The 17,719-nt window shown below is 44.2% G+C and overlaps 1 protein-coding gene across 1 annotated transcript; it reads right to left on the bottom strand.

The window, feature by feature from the left end:
* Nucleotides 1-2,208: 2,208 nt before the first annotated feature.
* On the bottom strand, nucleotides 2,209-13,411 carry LOC139181333 (nucleosome assembly protein 1-like 1). The gene is made up of 3 exons (XM_070784427.1): nucleotides 12,610-13,411; nucleotides 11,443-11,617; nucleotides 2,209-2,618 (listed from the first exon to the last, which is right to left on the bottom strand). The coding sequence occupies exons 1-3, from the start codon at nucleotides 12,863-12,865 to the stop codon at nucleotides 2,606-2,608; spliced, it is 444 nt and encodes a 147-aa protein (XP_070640528.1). The 5' UTR covers nucleotides 12,866-13,411; the 3' UTR covers nucleotides 2,209-2,605.
* Between the last annotated feature and the right edge of the window lie 4,308 nt (nucleotides 13,412-17,719).

Raw genomic sequence — 17,719 nt, 5'->3', positions numbered from 1 at the left:
GCTATTGTTTATGTATTTTCACTGTAAGGTGTCTCAATTTTTCTCTGAATGTGCACAAGGGATAAATTATAAATCAATGAAAATAAATGTTTTAATGTAGTTTGTCAGCTACCTAATGTAGTCAGACTTTTACTACAAAAGTCTGGGAGTAAGGACACAAGATTTCTAGTCTCCAAGGTATTATTATTATTAAATTGGTTACATTCTCTTTGCTTTATTTATTCATAAAGTGGTACTTGCACTGGCTATGGGACTCTTGTGCATTTTAACTTCTTAGGGATAATAGTAACACTATGAAAATTAAAATGGTAAGACTAAGAGCAAACACTTACATGACACTTAAGTGCCACGTGCTCTTCTGAGTGCTTTATATGTATTAACTCATTTAATGAAATTAAATACTGAGTGGGGGAGACAAAGCCCTGTGCCACTCCGTACGGAATACTGCATGTTACTATGTGGTAATGCACTTTTAAAATGTTAACACCGATGACAGAAAAGAGGATGGCGTTGCATTAACTTTATTTTAGTGCTCATTTATGGAGCACCTACTAAGAAGAAAACACAGTAGTATTGATAGGTGCTTTGGGAGAGACAGAGAGAAATAAATCCCTTTAAGATCCCAATCATTCAGAAGCTCGTATCCTAGGGGTTGGGAGATGGAAGCAGACACAAATACGTAAAAATGTGAAAATATATTAGGATATGAGACATGCTACCATAGAATATGAAAGAGGGGGAGGGGGTGGTACCAATGAGACCTAGAGAGCACCTACACTGCCTTACCAAAACATGCCTAAAGGAAATCCTCTACCGTCAACCCCCTGGCCTTTCTCCTTCTCTGATCCTGTATTCTGGTCAATTACAACTTCATCCCCCCGTCACCCCCCTTAAATAGCTTCCATTTCTTAGGCCCATTTTCTTTTTTCCGTCTTTTTGGTGGGGGAAGGTCAGGAACTATTTCAGACCTACATAAAGGTATAAAGAATACTGCATCCGTGTACCCATCACCCAACTTCAGAAATTTTACACTACAGATACAGCTGAAGCCCGGTACGTACCTGTGTCCTCCAGAAAGATATGCCCACGTCCAGGTCCCTGGTACCTGTGAATGTGACCTTATTTGGAAATAGGGTCTTTGCAGTTGTAATTACATCAGGATCTAATTTAATGGAGTCACCCTGGATTTGGGATGGGCCCTAAATGGACTGGGTGGTATCCTTATGACAGAAAGAGTGTGATTTGAGATACACAGACACAGGGAAGAAGGTCATGTGAAGACAGGAGTTATTTTGCCACAAGCCAAGAAGTGTCAGAAGCCACCACAAACTGGGGGTGGCAAGGAGGATTCTCCCCCAGAGCCCCTTGCTTTCAGACTTCTGACCTCTAGAACTAATGCGAGAATAAACTTTATGTTGTTTTAAGCCACCTACTTTGTGGTAATTTGTTACGGCAGCCCTAGGAAAGTAAGAGTAACCCTTCCCAGTTGAATTCTCCTCTCTCCCTCTCCACCAGCCTAAGCAAGGTGTTTATCATCCTCATGCATGCCTTTCTACAAGTTACATATGCACGCACTCCTTCCATGCATACCTTTTACTACACAGATGTATCTATAATCAGTGGTTGTTTTGCATGTTTTTAAACCTCATATTCATGATATCATAATGGCTCTATCCTTCTCAACCTAGTTTGTTCCCTCATCCATTTTTTTCTTCACTGCCACCATCCAATCCCTGCCCTGCCAGGAGGTTTTTCTGTATCTCAGGGCCTTGAGAATTCTAGTCTCGTCCCCATTCCTTTACTGTCAGCCTTTACTGTCCCATTCAGCTTACCTGTGTATCAAGTCACTCAACAAACGGTGGTCTTACCACAGGAGAAACTCAGTCCCTCACAACACCCATCCCCTGCCCCATGCCCATCATTGCTCTTAGACGGTGATGCTGAAACTTTGAGATGCCTCAGAGTCACCTGGAGGACACGTAAAGCTCTGATAGCTGGGCCACCTTCAGAATAATGATCCAGTAAATCTGGAGTGGGGCCTGAGAGGTTGCACTTCTAACAAGTTCCCAGGTGATGCTGATGCCGCTGGTCTGTGGCAGCTCAATAGCTCCATCTGGTCTCCAGATAAGCTTGGTCACCCCCTGGTTCCTCTCACTAAAATGAAGTAGGGGCTAGACCTCCGTCTCTCTCTTTACATAAATTGTTTGTCAATTGATATATTAATTAACCTGTGGCTGCAATACAGGGCTTCCTGATAACTTGGTTGGTAAAGAATCCACCTGCAATGCAAGAACTTAAAAAAATGGTTTCAATGACAGTAAAGTGGACCCAAACAAAAAGATACAAGATTTGCATCAGTGTTACACATCTAAAAAATCTGCAGCTTATCCATGGCTAGCAAATTTTTATTTTTAACATGAACAAACGCAGTCAAATATATCTGACAAACGTAAGAAAAAAAGTCAGATGTCAGTGGATAAGACATTTCACATGATGAAACCTGGAACAAAACCAGTGTTGATAAAATTCCCAGTGGCTACTGAGCAGCCGAAAATCTCAAATTCATGAGGGACACGTCCATTGTTTCTTCCTCCATCATGTCTTTCTATGCTTGACAGCTGTGGGATGAAGTAAGAGTCAATTAACAATTGTAAACCAGGGGGCAGTCCCAAGATAGCAGAGGAATAGGACGGGGAGACCACTTACTTCCCCCACAAATTCATCAAAAGATCATTTGAACGCTGAGCAACTTCCACAAAACAACTTCTGAATGCTGGCGGAGGACACCAAGCACCCAGAAAGGCAGCCCAATCTCTTCAAAAGGAGGTAGGACAAAATATAAAAGACAAAAACTGAGACAAAATTTAGGGACAGAGACCCATCCAGGGGAGGGAGTCAAGAAAGAGGAGAAGTCTCCACACAGTAGGAAACCCTCGCACAGGAGTGTCTGAGGGGAGTTCTGGAATCTCAGAGGGCAACATAACCAGGAGGGAAAAAAAAAAAAAAACAAAACCCACAGAATACGCACCTAAGCACAACTGCCAGTGGAGAAGTGGCCCAGACACTCGGGTCCACCACCAGTGAGTGGGGGCTGGGCAGGGAGGCGCAGGCTGCATAACTGGTCCTTAGGGTAAGGACCGGGGCCCTGAGGACAGTCTGAGGGAGCTAATGTGAGACAGCAACCCAAACCGTGGGATCGCCAGAGAGACACACAAAAAAAGACCTTTCTCACGAAAGGCTCTATCGGCACCCCTGGCACGCTCACAGAACAAAGGATTGCACAAATACCCAAGGAGAGCAAGCCAGCTGCCATATAGGGCCCTCCCTCCCTGGAGGCAGAGAGGCAGGCGAGAGACAGCCAGAGCCCGAAGGCAAGGGGCTGCTGCAATCTCGGCCCCAGAGATGACATCTTCCACCAAACTGTGAGCAGGCTCCCAGTTGCTAACCTCGTCTTCTTGGGATCCTAGATGGTTGACATCTGCCAGGAGTGTCACAGCCTGGGATCAGCTCCCCAGAGGAGACATACGGCACACCTGGAACTGCGCTCTTGTGGAAACTGAGTGGCGGGGACCAGGCAGGTGAGTTAGACGCATGGCCCAGCGAGCACCCGGTCGCCTGAGCTGCTCGGACCTGGGAGGGCCACAAAACGCACAGCCTATCCAGGTCTGTGCCCTTGTGGAGCACCTGAGAACCCTGAGCGGCTCAGACCTGGGAAGTGCATGAAACGCAGGGCCCACTTGGCACAGTGCCCTTGCAGAGCACCCTGGAGACTGATCAGTCTAGACCCGGGAAGCACATGCTGCCTTGGACTGTGGCAAACCCAGTGTGGTCGGTCCATCCACTGCGAGCACTCTCCACACACATCAGCGGTGTTTGTTTGCAGTGTCCCTCCCTCTCCACAACACAACTGAACAAGTGAGCCTAAGTAAGTGGCCACCTTCGCCCCCTTGTGTCAGGGCAGAAATTAGACACTGAAGAGACTTGCAGAGGAAGCCAAAATAAACAAAGAAGGGGGAACGGGGAACCACTTTGGAAGTAACAGGTACAACAGATTGAAATCCTGCATTTAATACTGGAGACATTTGAGGGGCGCCTATAGACCTTGAGAACAAGTACAAGCCAGAACAAGGGATGATCTGACACTGAACAGACCCCACAATGCCCAGAGAAATTCCTAGATATATTTTTACTGTTATCACTTTTTAATTTTTTGTTAATTTAAGTTTTTATCACTCCTTTAACTTTCATTTTTATAGCCTAGTATTATGTTTCCCAAAAAAACCCTATTTTTTTTAGAAAACAAATTCCATAGTTTTTTGATTACTGTGATTGATTATGTTTGTATTTTTTATATTTTATTTTTGAGAGTCTAACCTCTCTCCCAGGTTTATAATCTTTGCTTTTTGATATTTGTTATCAATTTTGTACCTCTAAGAATCTAATCTTCGGTATCCATTTTCACTTAAAGATCTGATTACTGGCTTGACTGCTCTCTCCCTTTCCTCCTCCAGGTCACCTCTATCGCCTTCCTCCCTCTTCTCTTCTGTATATAACTCTGTGAATCTCTCTGGGTGTTCCAGGCTGTGGAGAGCACTTAGGGATTAGATTAATGGCTAGACTGTTCTCTCCCCTTTTGACTCTCCCTTTTCTCCTCCTGGTCACCTCTATCTCCCTCCTCCATCTTCTCTTCTCTATATAACTCTGTGAATCTCTCTGGGTGTTTCTGGCTGTGGAGAATTGTTTCATCAATAAACCTAGGGGTTTTATCGTCTATGCTGTGTGGATGGAGAAGTCTTGAGGCTACTGTAAGACAGGGACCGAAAGCCAGAGGCAGGAGGCTTAACCCCCAAACTCTAGAACATCAGAGAACTCCTGATTCCAGAGAACATTAATAGACAAGAGCTCACACCTACCCTGAAACCAAGCTCCACCCAAGACCTAACAAGATCCAGTGCAAAACACACCACAGTAATTCTCCAGCAAAACAGGAACCCAACCTTGAACATTAAAAGATGGGCTGCCCAAAGCCATGCTGAACCCATAGACACCCCAAAACTCACTAATGGACACTTCACTGCACTCCAGAGAGAAGTTCCACCCACCAGAACACAGGCACAAGCTCCCCCCAACCAGGAAACCTTGACAAGCCTTAGTCCAACCCCACCCACAGGAAGAAGACTCCACAATTAAGAGGAACCACAAACTTCCAGCCTGCAGAAAGGGCACCCCAAACACAGCAATCTAAACAAAATGAAAAGGCAGAGAAATATTCAGCAGGTGAGGGAACATGCTAAAAACCCACCAAACCAAACAAAAGAGGAGGAGATACCTGAAAAAGTACTCAGAATAAGGACAGTAAAGATGATCCAAAATCTTGAAAACAAAATGGAGCTACAGATAAATAGACTAGAGGCAAGGATCGAGAAAATGCAAGAAATGTTTAACTAAGGACCTAGAAGAAATAAAGAAGAATCAACCAGTAGTGAATAATGCAGTAATTGAGATCAAAAGCACTCTGGAGGGAACCAACAGTAGAATAACTGAGGCAGAAGACAGGATAGGTGAGGTGGAAGACAGAATGGTGGAAATAAATGAAGCACAGAGGAAAAAAGAAAAAAAAAAAGAATTAAAAGAAATGAGAACAACCTCAGCGACCTCTGGGACAAAGTTAAATGCCCCAACATTCGAATCATAGGTGTCCCAGAAGAAGAAGACAAAAAGAAAGTGCGTGAGAAAATACTTGAGGAGATAGTAGTCGAAAACTTCCCTAATGTGGGGAAGGAAACAGCCACCCACGTCCAAGAAACCCAGAGCGTCCCAAACGGGATAAACCCAAGGCAAAACACCCCGAGACACAAATTAATCAAACTAACAAAGATCAAACATTAAAAGCAGCAAGAGAAAAGCAACAAAATCACACAAGGGGATCCCCATAAGGATAACAGCTGATCTTTCAATAGAAACTCTCCAGGCCAGAAAGGGATGGCAGGACATACTTAAAGTGATGAAAGAGAAAAACTTACAACCAAGATTACTCTACCCAGCAAGGATCTCATTCAGATCTCATTCAAGAGAATTCAGCACCGCCAAACCAGCTCTTCAACAAATACTAAAGGATCTTCTCTAGACAGGAAACACAGTAAATGTTTATAAAAACGAACCACCCCCCCACACACAAAATGTAAATGGCAACAGGATCATACTTATCAATAATTACCTTAACTGTAAATGGGTTAAATGCTCCAACCCAAAGACAAAGACTGGTCAACTGGAAAAAAAAAAAAACAAAACACAACACCCCTATATATGCTGTCTACAAGAGACTCACCTCAAACCTAGGGACACGTACAGACTAAAACTGAAGGGCTAGAAAAAGATATTTCATGTAAATGGGGACCAAAAGAAAGCAGGAGAGCAATACTCATATCAGATAAAATAGAATGTGAAATAAAAACCATGATAAGATACAAAGAAGGACACTACATAATGATCAAAGGATCAATCCAAAAGGAAGATATAACAATTATAAATATATATGTACCCAACACAGGAGCACCTCAATACGGAAGACAAATGCTAACGAGTATGAAAGGGGAAATTAAGAGTAACACAATAATAGTGGGGCACTTTAATACCCCCCCCCACACTTATGGATAGATCAACCAAACAGAAAATTAGCAAGGAAACACAAGTGCTAAATGATACAATGGACCAGTTAGAGCTAATTGATATCTATAGGGCATGTCACCCCAAAACAATGGAATTCACCTTTTTCTCAAGTGCACATGGAACATTCTCCAGGATAGATCACATCCGGGGCCATAAATATAGCCTTGGCAAAATTAAAAAAAAAAAAAAATTGAAATCATTTGAAGCATTTTTTCTGACCACCAGGCAGTAAGATTAGATGTCAAGTACAGGAATAAAAAAAAAAAAAAAAACTATTAAAAATACAAACATATGGAGGCTAGACAACACGTTTCTGAATACCCAAGAGATGATGGAAAAAATCAAAAAGGAAATGAAAATATGCATAGAAACAAGTGAAAATGAAAACACGACAACCCAAAACCTATGGGATTCAGTAAAAGCAGTACTAAGAGGGAGATTCATAGCAATACAAGCCTACCTCAAGAACCTAGAGAGACATCAAATAAAGAACCTAACTTTACATCTAACGCTAGTAGAAAAAGAAGAAAAGAACCACCCCAAAGTTAGTAGAAGGAAAGACATCATAAAGCTGAGAGCAGAAATAACTGAAAAAGAGACAAAGGAGACTGTAGCAAAAATCAACAAACCTAAAAGCTGGTTCTTTGAGAAGATAAATAAAATAGACAAACCATTAGCTGTCTCACAGGAAAAACCGGGAGAAGAATCAAATCAATAAATTTAGAAACAAAAATGGAGAAATCACAGCAGACAACACAGAAATACAAAAGGTCCTAAGAGACTACTATGAGCAGTTATATGCAAATAAAATGGCCAATTTGGAAGAAATGGACACATTCTCAGAAAAGTATAACTTTCCAAAACTGAACCAGGAAGAAATAGAAAATCTTAACAGGCCCATCACAAGCACGGAAATTGAAGCTGTAATAAAAACCCTTCCAACAAGCAAAAGCCCAGGACCAGGTAGCTTCACAGGTGAATTCTACCAAAAACTTAAAGAGCTAACACCTATCCTACTCAAACTCTCCAGAAAATTGCAGAGGGGGGTAAAGTGCCAAACTCATTCTATGAGGCCACCATCACCCTAATGCCCAAACCAGACAGAGATGCCACAAAGAAAGAAAACTACAGGACACTTTATCACTGATGAACAGAGACGCAAAAATCCTCAACAAAATTCTAGCAAACCAAATCCAACAACATATTAAAAAGATCACACATCATGACCAAGTGGGCTTTATCCCAGGGGTGCAAGGATTCTTCAGCATTCACAAATCAATCAATGGGATACACCATATGAACAAACTGAATGATAAAAAACATATGGTTATCTCAACAGATGCAGAGAAAGCCTTTGACAAAATTCAGCACCCATTTATGATAAAAACTCTCCAGAAAGCAGGCATAGAAGGAACATACCTCAACATAATAAAAGCCATATACGACAAGCCCACAGCAAACATTATCCTCATGGTGAAAAATTGAAAGCATTTCCTCCAAAATCAGGAACAAGACAAGGGTGCCCACTCTCACCACTACTATTCAACATAGTTTTGGAAGTCCCAGCCACAGCAATTGGAGAAGAAAAATAAATAAAAGGAATCCAGATTGGAAAAGAAGAAGTAAAACCCTAACTGTTTGCAGATGACATGATCCTCCATGTGGAAAACCCTAAAGACATCACCAGAAAGTTACTAGAGCTAACCCATGAATATAGTAAAATTCCAAGATATAAAATTAACACGCAGAAATCCCTTGCATTCCTATACACTAACAATGAGAAAACAGAAAGAGAAACTAAGGAAACAATCCCATTCACCATTGCAATGAAAAGAATAAAATACTTAGGAAGAAATTTACCTAAAGAAACAAAAGACTTACATATGGAAAACTATAAAACACTGATGAAAGAAATCAAAGACGACACAAATAGATGGAGAAATATACCATGTTCGTGGATTGGAAGAGTCAATATAGTGAAAGTGAGTACACTACCCAAAGCAATCCCTGTCAAGCTACCAACGGGATTTTTCACAGAACTAGAACAAATAATTTCACAATTTGTATGGAAACACAAAAAACCTCGAATAGCCAAAGCAATCCTGAGAGAGAAGAATGGAACGGGAGGAATCAACCTGCTTGACTTCAGACGACACTACAAAGCTACAGTCATCAAGACATTATGGTACTGGCACAAAGACAGAAATATAGGTCAGTGGAACAAAATAGAAAGCCCAGAGATAAGCCCACGCACCTATGGATACCTTATCATTGAGAAAGGGGGCAAAAATATACAATGGAGAAAAGACAATCTCTTTAACAAGTGGTGCTGGGAAAACTGGTCAACCACCTGTAAAAGAATGAAACTAGAACACTTTTTAACACCATACACAAAAACAAACTCAAAATGGATTAAAGATCTAAACCTAAGACCAGAAACTATCAAACTCTTAGAGGAAAACATAGGCAGAACACTCTCTGACATAAATCACAGCAAGATCCTCTATGACCCTCCTCCCAGAGTAATGGAAATAAAAGCAAAAATAAGCAAATGGGACCTAATTGAACTTAAAAGCTTTTGCACAACGAAGGACACTAAAAGCAGGGTGAAAAGGGAGCCTTCAGAATGGGAGAAAATAATAGCAAACGAAGCAACTGACAAAGAATTAGTGTCCAAAATATACAAGCAGCTCATGCAGCTCAATTCCAGAAAAATAAACGACCCAATCAAAAAATGGGCCAAAGAACTAAACAGACATTTCTCCAAAGAAGACATACAGATGGCTAACAAACACATGAAAAGATGCTCAACATCACTTATTATCAGAGAAACGCAAATCAAAACCACAATGAGGTACCATCTCACACCAGTCAGAATGGCTGCCATCAAAAAGTCTACAAACAATAAATGCTGGAGAGAGTGTGGAGAAAAAGGGCACCCTCTTACACTGTTGGTGGGAATGCAAACTAGTACAGCCACTATGGGGAATAGTGTGCAGATTCCTTAAAAAAAAACAAAAACAAAAACTGGAAATAGAACTGCCATACGACCCAGCAACCCACTGCTGGGCATACACACCGAGGAAACCAGAGTTGAAAGAGACACATGTACCCCAATGTCCACTGCAACACTGTTTACAATAGCTAGGACATGGAAGCAACCTAGATGTCCATCAGCAGACGAATGGATTAGGAAGTTGTGGTACATATATATGACGGACTATTACTCAGCTATAAAAAAAATGAATGCATTTCAGTCAGTTCTAATGAGGGGGGTAAAACTGGAGCCTATTATACAGAGTGAAGTAAGTCAGAAAGAGAAACACCAAATAGAGTATATTAACGCATATATATGGAATTTAGAAAGATGGTAACAGCAACCCTATATGCAAGACAGCAAAGAGACACCGATGTAAAGAACAGACTTTTGGACTCTGTGGGAGAACGCGAGGGTGGGACGATATGAGAGAATAGCACTGAAACGTGTATATTACTCTATGTAAAATAGATGACCAGTGCAAGTTTGATGCATGAAGCACGGCACCCAAAGCCGGGGGTTCTGGGACAACTCAGAGGGATGGGGTGGGGAGGGAGGTGGGAGCGGGGTCAAGATGGTGGGACACATGTACACCCATGGCTGATTCATGTTGATGTATGGCAAAAACCACCACAATATTGTAAAGTAACTGGCCTCCAATTAAAATATATAAATTAATTTAAAAAATTGTAAACCAGTAACAGGCAACAGTGACTTTCTAAATCTAAGAAAACAGTCAGTCCTACATATGCCTGCTAAGTCAAAAGAGAAATTACCACATTTACCTCTCTCAACACAGACCTTGAGATATGTCATCACTCACTCACCCCTCATACCAACGTCCTCTCCCACTCGCCAAACACCAAAATGCCTGCTTTGTTGTTGTTGGTTTTTCTTGAGAGAGACTTATCTAATAAGTCTTTCCACCTTACAAGCCTGTGCCCTCTCCATCAATCACACTCTTAAACTCCCAGACTCTCAGTTTGCACATCCATAAAAGGAAGAGAAGAAAGACAGGAAAAAGCAAAGCAAGAAAGAGAGGAAGGGATAGGTCAGATATAAGTTGACTTAATGACCAATTCGGTGATGGACAGGGAGGCCTGGCGTGCTGCGATTCATGGGGTCGCAAAGAGTCGGACACGACTGAGCGACTGAACTGAACTGAACTGAACTGAATGACCAATTCAGCGGTGAACAACAATCTCACCATGACTAATTTGCTTTTCTTCTGATTGTCCCATGAACTAGAAAATCTTGCAACTGAACAAATAGGGATTAGTCATTAAATGTGCTCCCACTTGAAAATTTTTCACTGACTACATCTTTGTCAATAGTCACAACCTCAAAGGCATTTGCTTTCTCCCGGTTAGGACAAAAGACCGTATGTCTGTAGCTCAGTGCTGAGGGCCCAGCTAGTGTACATTCCAGTCACCTTTAGTCGCTTGTTCTGGTTAACTGCGTTCCAAACAAACAGTGGTCTCTGCTACCAGGTCTCAAAAAATTTCCCACGTGGGGAAGCCTTACAGCTACAGCTCAAAGGACCTGTAGCTGTGAATGAAGTACATTTCAGAACATGCTGTGTTCTATATTATCTAGCACACAAAGTATTATTAACATTAAGCTGTTTTGAAACTAGACTTTAACCAAGTTTTAATTATTATTTACTTTGGGGAGAACATTTAAAAATGTATGTCAGGAATGGTGGCTGGGTGATACTCAGAGCTGCACACAGATACCTGGGTTCTCCCGGGCTGTCCTCTGCTGGGTCCAGGTCCTTTCCAGGTCCTTCTTCTGGTTTTTTATCGCTGTCCTCCTCCTCACCTTCAGCTTCTTGGACCTCCTCATCAGACTCTTCACACTGATAATCACTCGCTTCTTTTGTGAAGTATAATACAGACTTCGGGACCGGAACTTCACGGAAAAAAATAACCCAATTTATACTCAGTAGCCACATCCAGTACTCTACCCCCAGGGAGGAGAGAAGTAGGTGAAGAGAGACTAGCTGGGCACCTTCCTAGAGGTTGGTGTGACACCTTCAGGGCCCTCACATTTCTGCAGCTTCAGGGTTTTCAGGGTGAGGTCTTTACCGTCTTTCCAGTAGATCTCACACCCTGTGCTGCTGATTATTTCTGGCCCTTTGGAGAAGAAGGGATCAGAATCATCTGGGTCTGACCGCATCTGGTATGTTTCTGTCAGAACTTCGTTGAAAAAGTATTCCTCTCACTTAAAAAGAAATTCTACTGTGATGCTCATTGGTTCCCGGACCCCTGAGAATTTTTATTTTTACATCTTTCAGGTGCTCCAGTACAAGTGCATCATATTCCCAGATCATGCTACCGAGAATCTTTAGGTTTTTAAATGCCCTCAAGCAAAAGCGAGGGATGCCCTTTGTTTCTCCTTCCCTTCAGGCTCTCCATCTCCTCCCAGGCTCCTTCTGGAACAGGTACTGGCCACTAACATTCACGTTCTGTGGGCTTATGAATGGCATTGATGATGTCAGCTCTCTTATCAAACAGAGGCTGGCAGAAGGAAGCATACTTTTTCTCAAGACCGTAAAGGTCTTTATAGAATTGGGCTTCCACTTGTGCAGATTATGCCTGGAGGTTTTTGAGAGCTTTGACCCGCTGCTTAACCACTAGAGGCCAGTGCTGAGTGCGGCCTGCCTTTGAGCCCGATGCCCCCACAGGGTCCGCAAGGGCCTGAGGGCCTGGCCGCCATTTGCCCACCTCGGCCCTGCCAGGACCACAGGCCCCAGCCTCCCAGGACTCAGAGGCAACAGCCAGGGCGCCACCCTCCCAGAGCTCAGCCTCCACTGCAGACTCCTCTGACTTTTGGGATGCAGACCCCTGGACCCTGGGACCCTGAGGTTCCCAGGGTGGGGGCGCCCTCTGCTTGGTACTCACCCTGTGAGGCCTCGCCTCCCTCTGCCAGGTCTTCCTGCTCCTGCGGAGGTGCGGGACCCTCTCCAGGGCCGGAGGGAGGCTGGGAGCTGTGCATGACCATCGGGCAGGGGCCAGGGGGGCCAGACCAGGACATGGTCATCGTAGGAGAAACTGTGTAGAAGGGAGTGGACCAGACCCCAGAACACAGGCCCAAACTGCTCCAAGGGGTCCCTGTGGCCTGCAACCACTGCTGCGCCTTCCTGCTCACTCTCATCATTCTCTACTGTCTCCTCCTCCTCGATCTCTTCCAACAGGTGCTTCTCCTCCTCCAGGTGCTCCTCCTCCTCCAGGGCCTCCAGCTCGAAATCAGACTCCTCCTCCTCCTCTAACGGCTCTATAGCCCACTCTTCCATTGTGGCCTGTGGCCCACCGTGCCCCCTGCGAAGGCCTCCTGACACGCTCAGGGAGGGCAGAAGGGCCGCGGCCTCCTCGACCCCATCCATCCCCTCCCAAGCCGGTGCCGGGACCCCAAGGGGACTGGGGTCACAGCCCGCCCTGCCAACAGCCCTGTCCAGGCCACCTGGCATCCAGTCGTGCTCCTCTGTGGCAGACATGGCAGGAGAGACTGTGCCAGACGGCGATGGACCTGCAGTGATGTCCACGGGGAAGATGGCAGCCGCCGAGCTGAGAATCGTGGAGGAGACGCTGTTGGCAGCGCGGACTGCAGAGTTGGGGTGTGGGCAGCAGAGATGTCAGCTGCACAGGGAACAGGAGTCTGTGAAGTTGCTGGTGTGGGCCCCACGACAGGAATGGCAAGGGGGTGGCCGGCAGACTGGCCCACCACGACCGAGGCTGAGATGGCGGTGTACAGGCAGGAAAGAACCTGAAGGGCTGGCGGCGGTAGGTGGAGCTTAAAGGTCAACCGGGGACCACTTCCTCCAGCGCCAGCTCTAAGCTCATTTGCCAGGAGTCAAGGATTGGCATGATCGCCATCCAGTGAGTGGTCAAGGCCCTCAGCTTCCCTGGAGGCCTGACAGGCCCAGGTCACACTTTAAGCCCCCAGGAGTCCCTTCCCTTTCATTCCATCATTGCAAAAGCAAAACTACAGTGTCCGTATGGGGCAGGGCGGGGCGGGGCGGGTGGTGCCCTGGTGTATGGGAACCTGGATGTGGTGCCCAGATGCCACGCTGGCACAACTCACACCAGCAGGGATACACTTTTTAAAAAAAGAAAGAAAAAGCAAAGGTGTATAGATCAAATATCAGCAACTGATTAAAACCTCCTGTGAGAGACAGAAAGAGAATGTGGTGGTTTTAATGTTGCTAAAGCTACTTAGTAAGAGCATACAAAGTTGATATGGATGCTGATGAGAATGGAGAGTGGAAGAAGCAGTAAAACTTGGACTGAACCCTGTTTCATCAGGGCTCCCCTAACTCACTTCAAGGCTCCATGACATGAAGAGAGAGTGAATTCTTTCAAGACTGCACTAAGCACCTGCTCTGCACTAAACAGTTATACACACTCCCTCCCAAATTCATATTCTGAATTGCTTAGCCACCTCACACCCCAGATGGGGGAGTAGAAGGATATGTGCTCATCTCCTCCTGTGAGAGCACCAGAATTGCAACTACCTATTGAACAACCATCGACAGGAGGATGCTGGAACCTACCAAAAAGAGACACCCCACGTCCAAAGACAAAGGAGAAGCTACAATGAGATGGTAGGAAGGGTGCAATCACGATAAAATCAAATCCCGTACCCACCCATTGGGCAACCCACAAACTGGAGAACAACGATACTCAAGAAGTTCTCTCACTGTTGTGAAAGTTCTGAGCCCCACATCAGGCTTCCCAACCTGGGGAATTTGATAAAGGGGCTGGGAATCCCCAGGGTATCTGACCTTGAAGGCCACCGGGCTTTGATTATAGTACTTCCACAGGACTGGAGGAAACAGAGACTCCACTCTTGGAGGGCACAAAATCTCACACGCACCACGACCCAAGGGAAAGGAGCAGTGACCCCAGAGGAGACTGATACAAAACTACCTGCTACTGTTGGGAGGGTCACCTGTGGAGGCCTGAGACGGCAAGGGCTCATGGCAGGGGACGGGGACACTGGCAGCAGCAGTCCTGGAAGGTCCCCCTTGATGTAAGTCCAATTGGACTTGCCATTAACCTTACCACAGAGCCCATAGATCCCAGCCCTGGGATGCCTCAGGCCAAAACACTAACAAGAAGGGAGTACAAGCCCACCCATTTGCAGACAATTGAATTAAAGATTTACTGACCAAGGCCTTGCCCACCAAAACAAGACCCAGGTTTCCCCACCCTGTCCTTCCCATCAGAAAGCTTACAGAAGCCTCTTAGCCTCATCCACCAGAGGGCATGCCGAAGAAGCAAGAAGAAAAACAATGGAGAAGATGCAAGAATTGTTTACCAGAGACCTAGAAGCACTAAAGAACAAACTGAGATGAACACAACACTAGAAGAAGTCAATAGCAGAACAACTGAGGCAGAAGAATGGATAAGGGACCTGGAGGACAGAATGGTGGAAATCACTGCTGCGAAACAGAATATAAGGAAAAAATGCAAAAAAAAAAAAAAAAAGTGTAAGAAACTTCTGGGACAACATTAAATGCACCAAAGGGGTCCCCATAAGGAGAAGAGAGAGAGAGAAAGGACTCAAGAAAATATGTGAGGAGATAATAGCTGAAAACTTCCCTAACATGGGATAGGGAATGGTCAACCAAGTCCAGGAAGGGCAGAGAGTCCCAGGCAGGATAAACCCAAGGAGGTATATTGGTGACTGTATCCACCAATACACCTAGTAATCAAACTCACCAAAATTAAAGACAAAGATAAAATATTAAAAGCACAAGGGGAAAATGACAAATAACACACGAGGGAACCCCCGTCAGGTTATCAGCTGATTTCTCAACAGAAACTCTACAAGCCAGAAGGGAATGGCATGATATATTTAACGTGATGGAAAGGAAGAAACTCCAACCACGAATACACCACCCTGCAAGATTCTCATTCAGATTTGATGGAGAAATCAAAAGCTTTCCACACAAGCAAAAGTTAAGAGAATGAAAAGACCTACAGAAAATAAACCCAAAGCAATTAAGAAAATGGTAATAGCATCATATATATTGATAATTACCTTAAATGTAAATGGGTAAAATGTACCAACCAAAAGACATAGACTGGCTGGGTGGATGAAAACATATGCGTGCATGCACTTCCGCTTACCCCATCACTCTGCTTAACTCCCAAATTGTATGTAATCATTGTATACTGTTAGATTAATCATGCTCCAATTATGGCTTGCAATTGTAATTACCTTTTATTTTTTGTCTGGCTATTGATTGTGAAAACTGATAAACATCTTTTACCATGGTGGGTACGTAACTATTATTCACTTAATACCATTGTGTCATGCTTGGTCAACAGAAAAATAATAGAATTCTACATCACCAAAAAAAAGGCAGAGGAACCAGAGATCAAATTGCCAACATCCGTGGGATCATAGGAAAAGCAAGAGAGTTCCTAAAAAACATCTACTTCTGCTTTATTGACCACATCAAAGCCTTTGGCTGTGTGGATCACAACAAACTGTGGAAACTTCTTCAAGAGATGGGAATACCAGACCACCTTACCTGCCTCCTGAGAAATCTGTGTGCAGGTCAAGAAGCAACAGTTAGAACCGGACGTGGAACAACAGACTGGTTCCAAACTGGGAAAGCAGTACGTCAAGACTGTATGTTGTCACCCTGCTTATTTAACTTCTATGCAGAGCTGCTGTTGTTGTTTAGTCACTAAGTCGTGCCCGACTCTTTTGTGACCCCATGGACTGTAGCCTGCCAGGCTCCTCTGTCCATGGGATTTTCCCAGGCAAGAATATCAGAGTGGGTTGCCATTTCTTACTCCAGGGGAACTTTCCGATGCAGGGACTGAACCCAGGTCTCTTGCATCTCCTGCATTGGCAGGCAGATTCTTTACCACTGAGCCACTGAGGGAAGCAGAGTACATCATGCGAAATGCCGGGCTGGATGAAGCACAAGCTGGAAGCAAGATTGCTGGGAGAAATATCAATAACCTCAGATATGCAGATGACATCACCCCTATGGTAGAAAGTGAAGAAGAACAAAAGAGCTGCTTGATGAAAGTCAAAGAGGAGAGTGAAAAAGTTGGCTTAAAACTCAACATTCAAAAAACAAAGATTATGGCATCCGGTCCCATCACTTCATGGCAAATAGATGGGGAAGCAATGGAAACAGTGATAGACTTTATTTTCCTGGGCTCCAAAATCACTGCAGATGGTGGCTTGCAGCCATGAAATTAAAAGACGCTTGCTCCTTGGAAGAAAAGCTATGACCAACCTGGACAGCATATTAAAAAGCAGACATGCCCTTGCCGACAAAGGTCTGTCTAGTCATGGCTATGGTTCTTCCAGTAATCATATATGGATGTGAGAGTTGGACCATAAACAAAGCTGAGCTCCAAAGAACTGATGCTTTTTTAAAAAATATAAATTTATTTATTTTAATTGGAGCTAATTACTTTAAAATATTGTATTGGTTTTGCCATACATCAACATGAATCTGCCACAGGGGTATGGAGAGGGAGGTGGGAGGGGGGTTCAGGATGAGAAACTGATGCTTTTGAACTGTGGTGTTGGAGAGGACTCTTGAGAGTCTCTTGGACTGCAAGGAGATCAAACCAGTCAGTCCTAAAGGAAATCAGTCCTGAATATTCACTGGAAGGACTGATGCTGAAGCTGAAACTCCAATATGTTGGCCACCTGATGCGAAGAACTGACTCCTTGGAAAAGACCCTGATGCTGGGAAAAATTGAAGGCAGGGGGAGAAGGGGACGACAGAGGATGAGGTGGTTGGGTGGCATCACCGACTCGATGGACATGGGTTTGAGCAAGCTCAGGGAGTTGGTGATGGACAGGGAAGCCTGGGGTGCTGCAGTCCATGGGGTCGCAAAGAGGTGGACACGACTGAGCGACTGAACTGAACTGAACTGATATCACCAAAACTACCATTTAATAGAAAAACCTGTAATCACTTTTTAAAATCCAGAATTTTCTTGGATTTTTTTTTTTTGAAAAATACAAATGCCC

This window comes from Bos indicus, chromosome X (genome assembly GCF_029378745.1).
Source record: "Bos indicus isolate NIAB-ARS_2022 breed Sahiwal x Tharparkar chromosome X, NIAB-ARS_B.indTharparkar_mat_pri_1.0, whole genome shotgun sequence".
Taxonomy (NCBI): domain Eukaryota; kingdom Metazoa; phylum Chordata; class Mammalia; order Artiodactyla; family Bovidae; genus Bos; species Bos indicus.
This window is presented reverse-complemented; position numbering and strand designations above follow the sequence as displayed.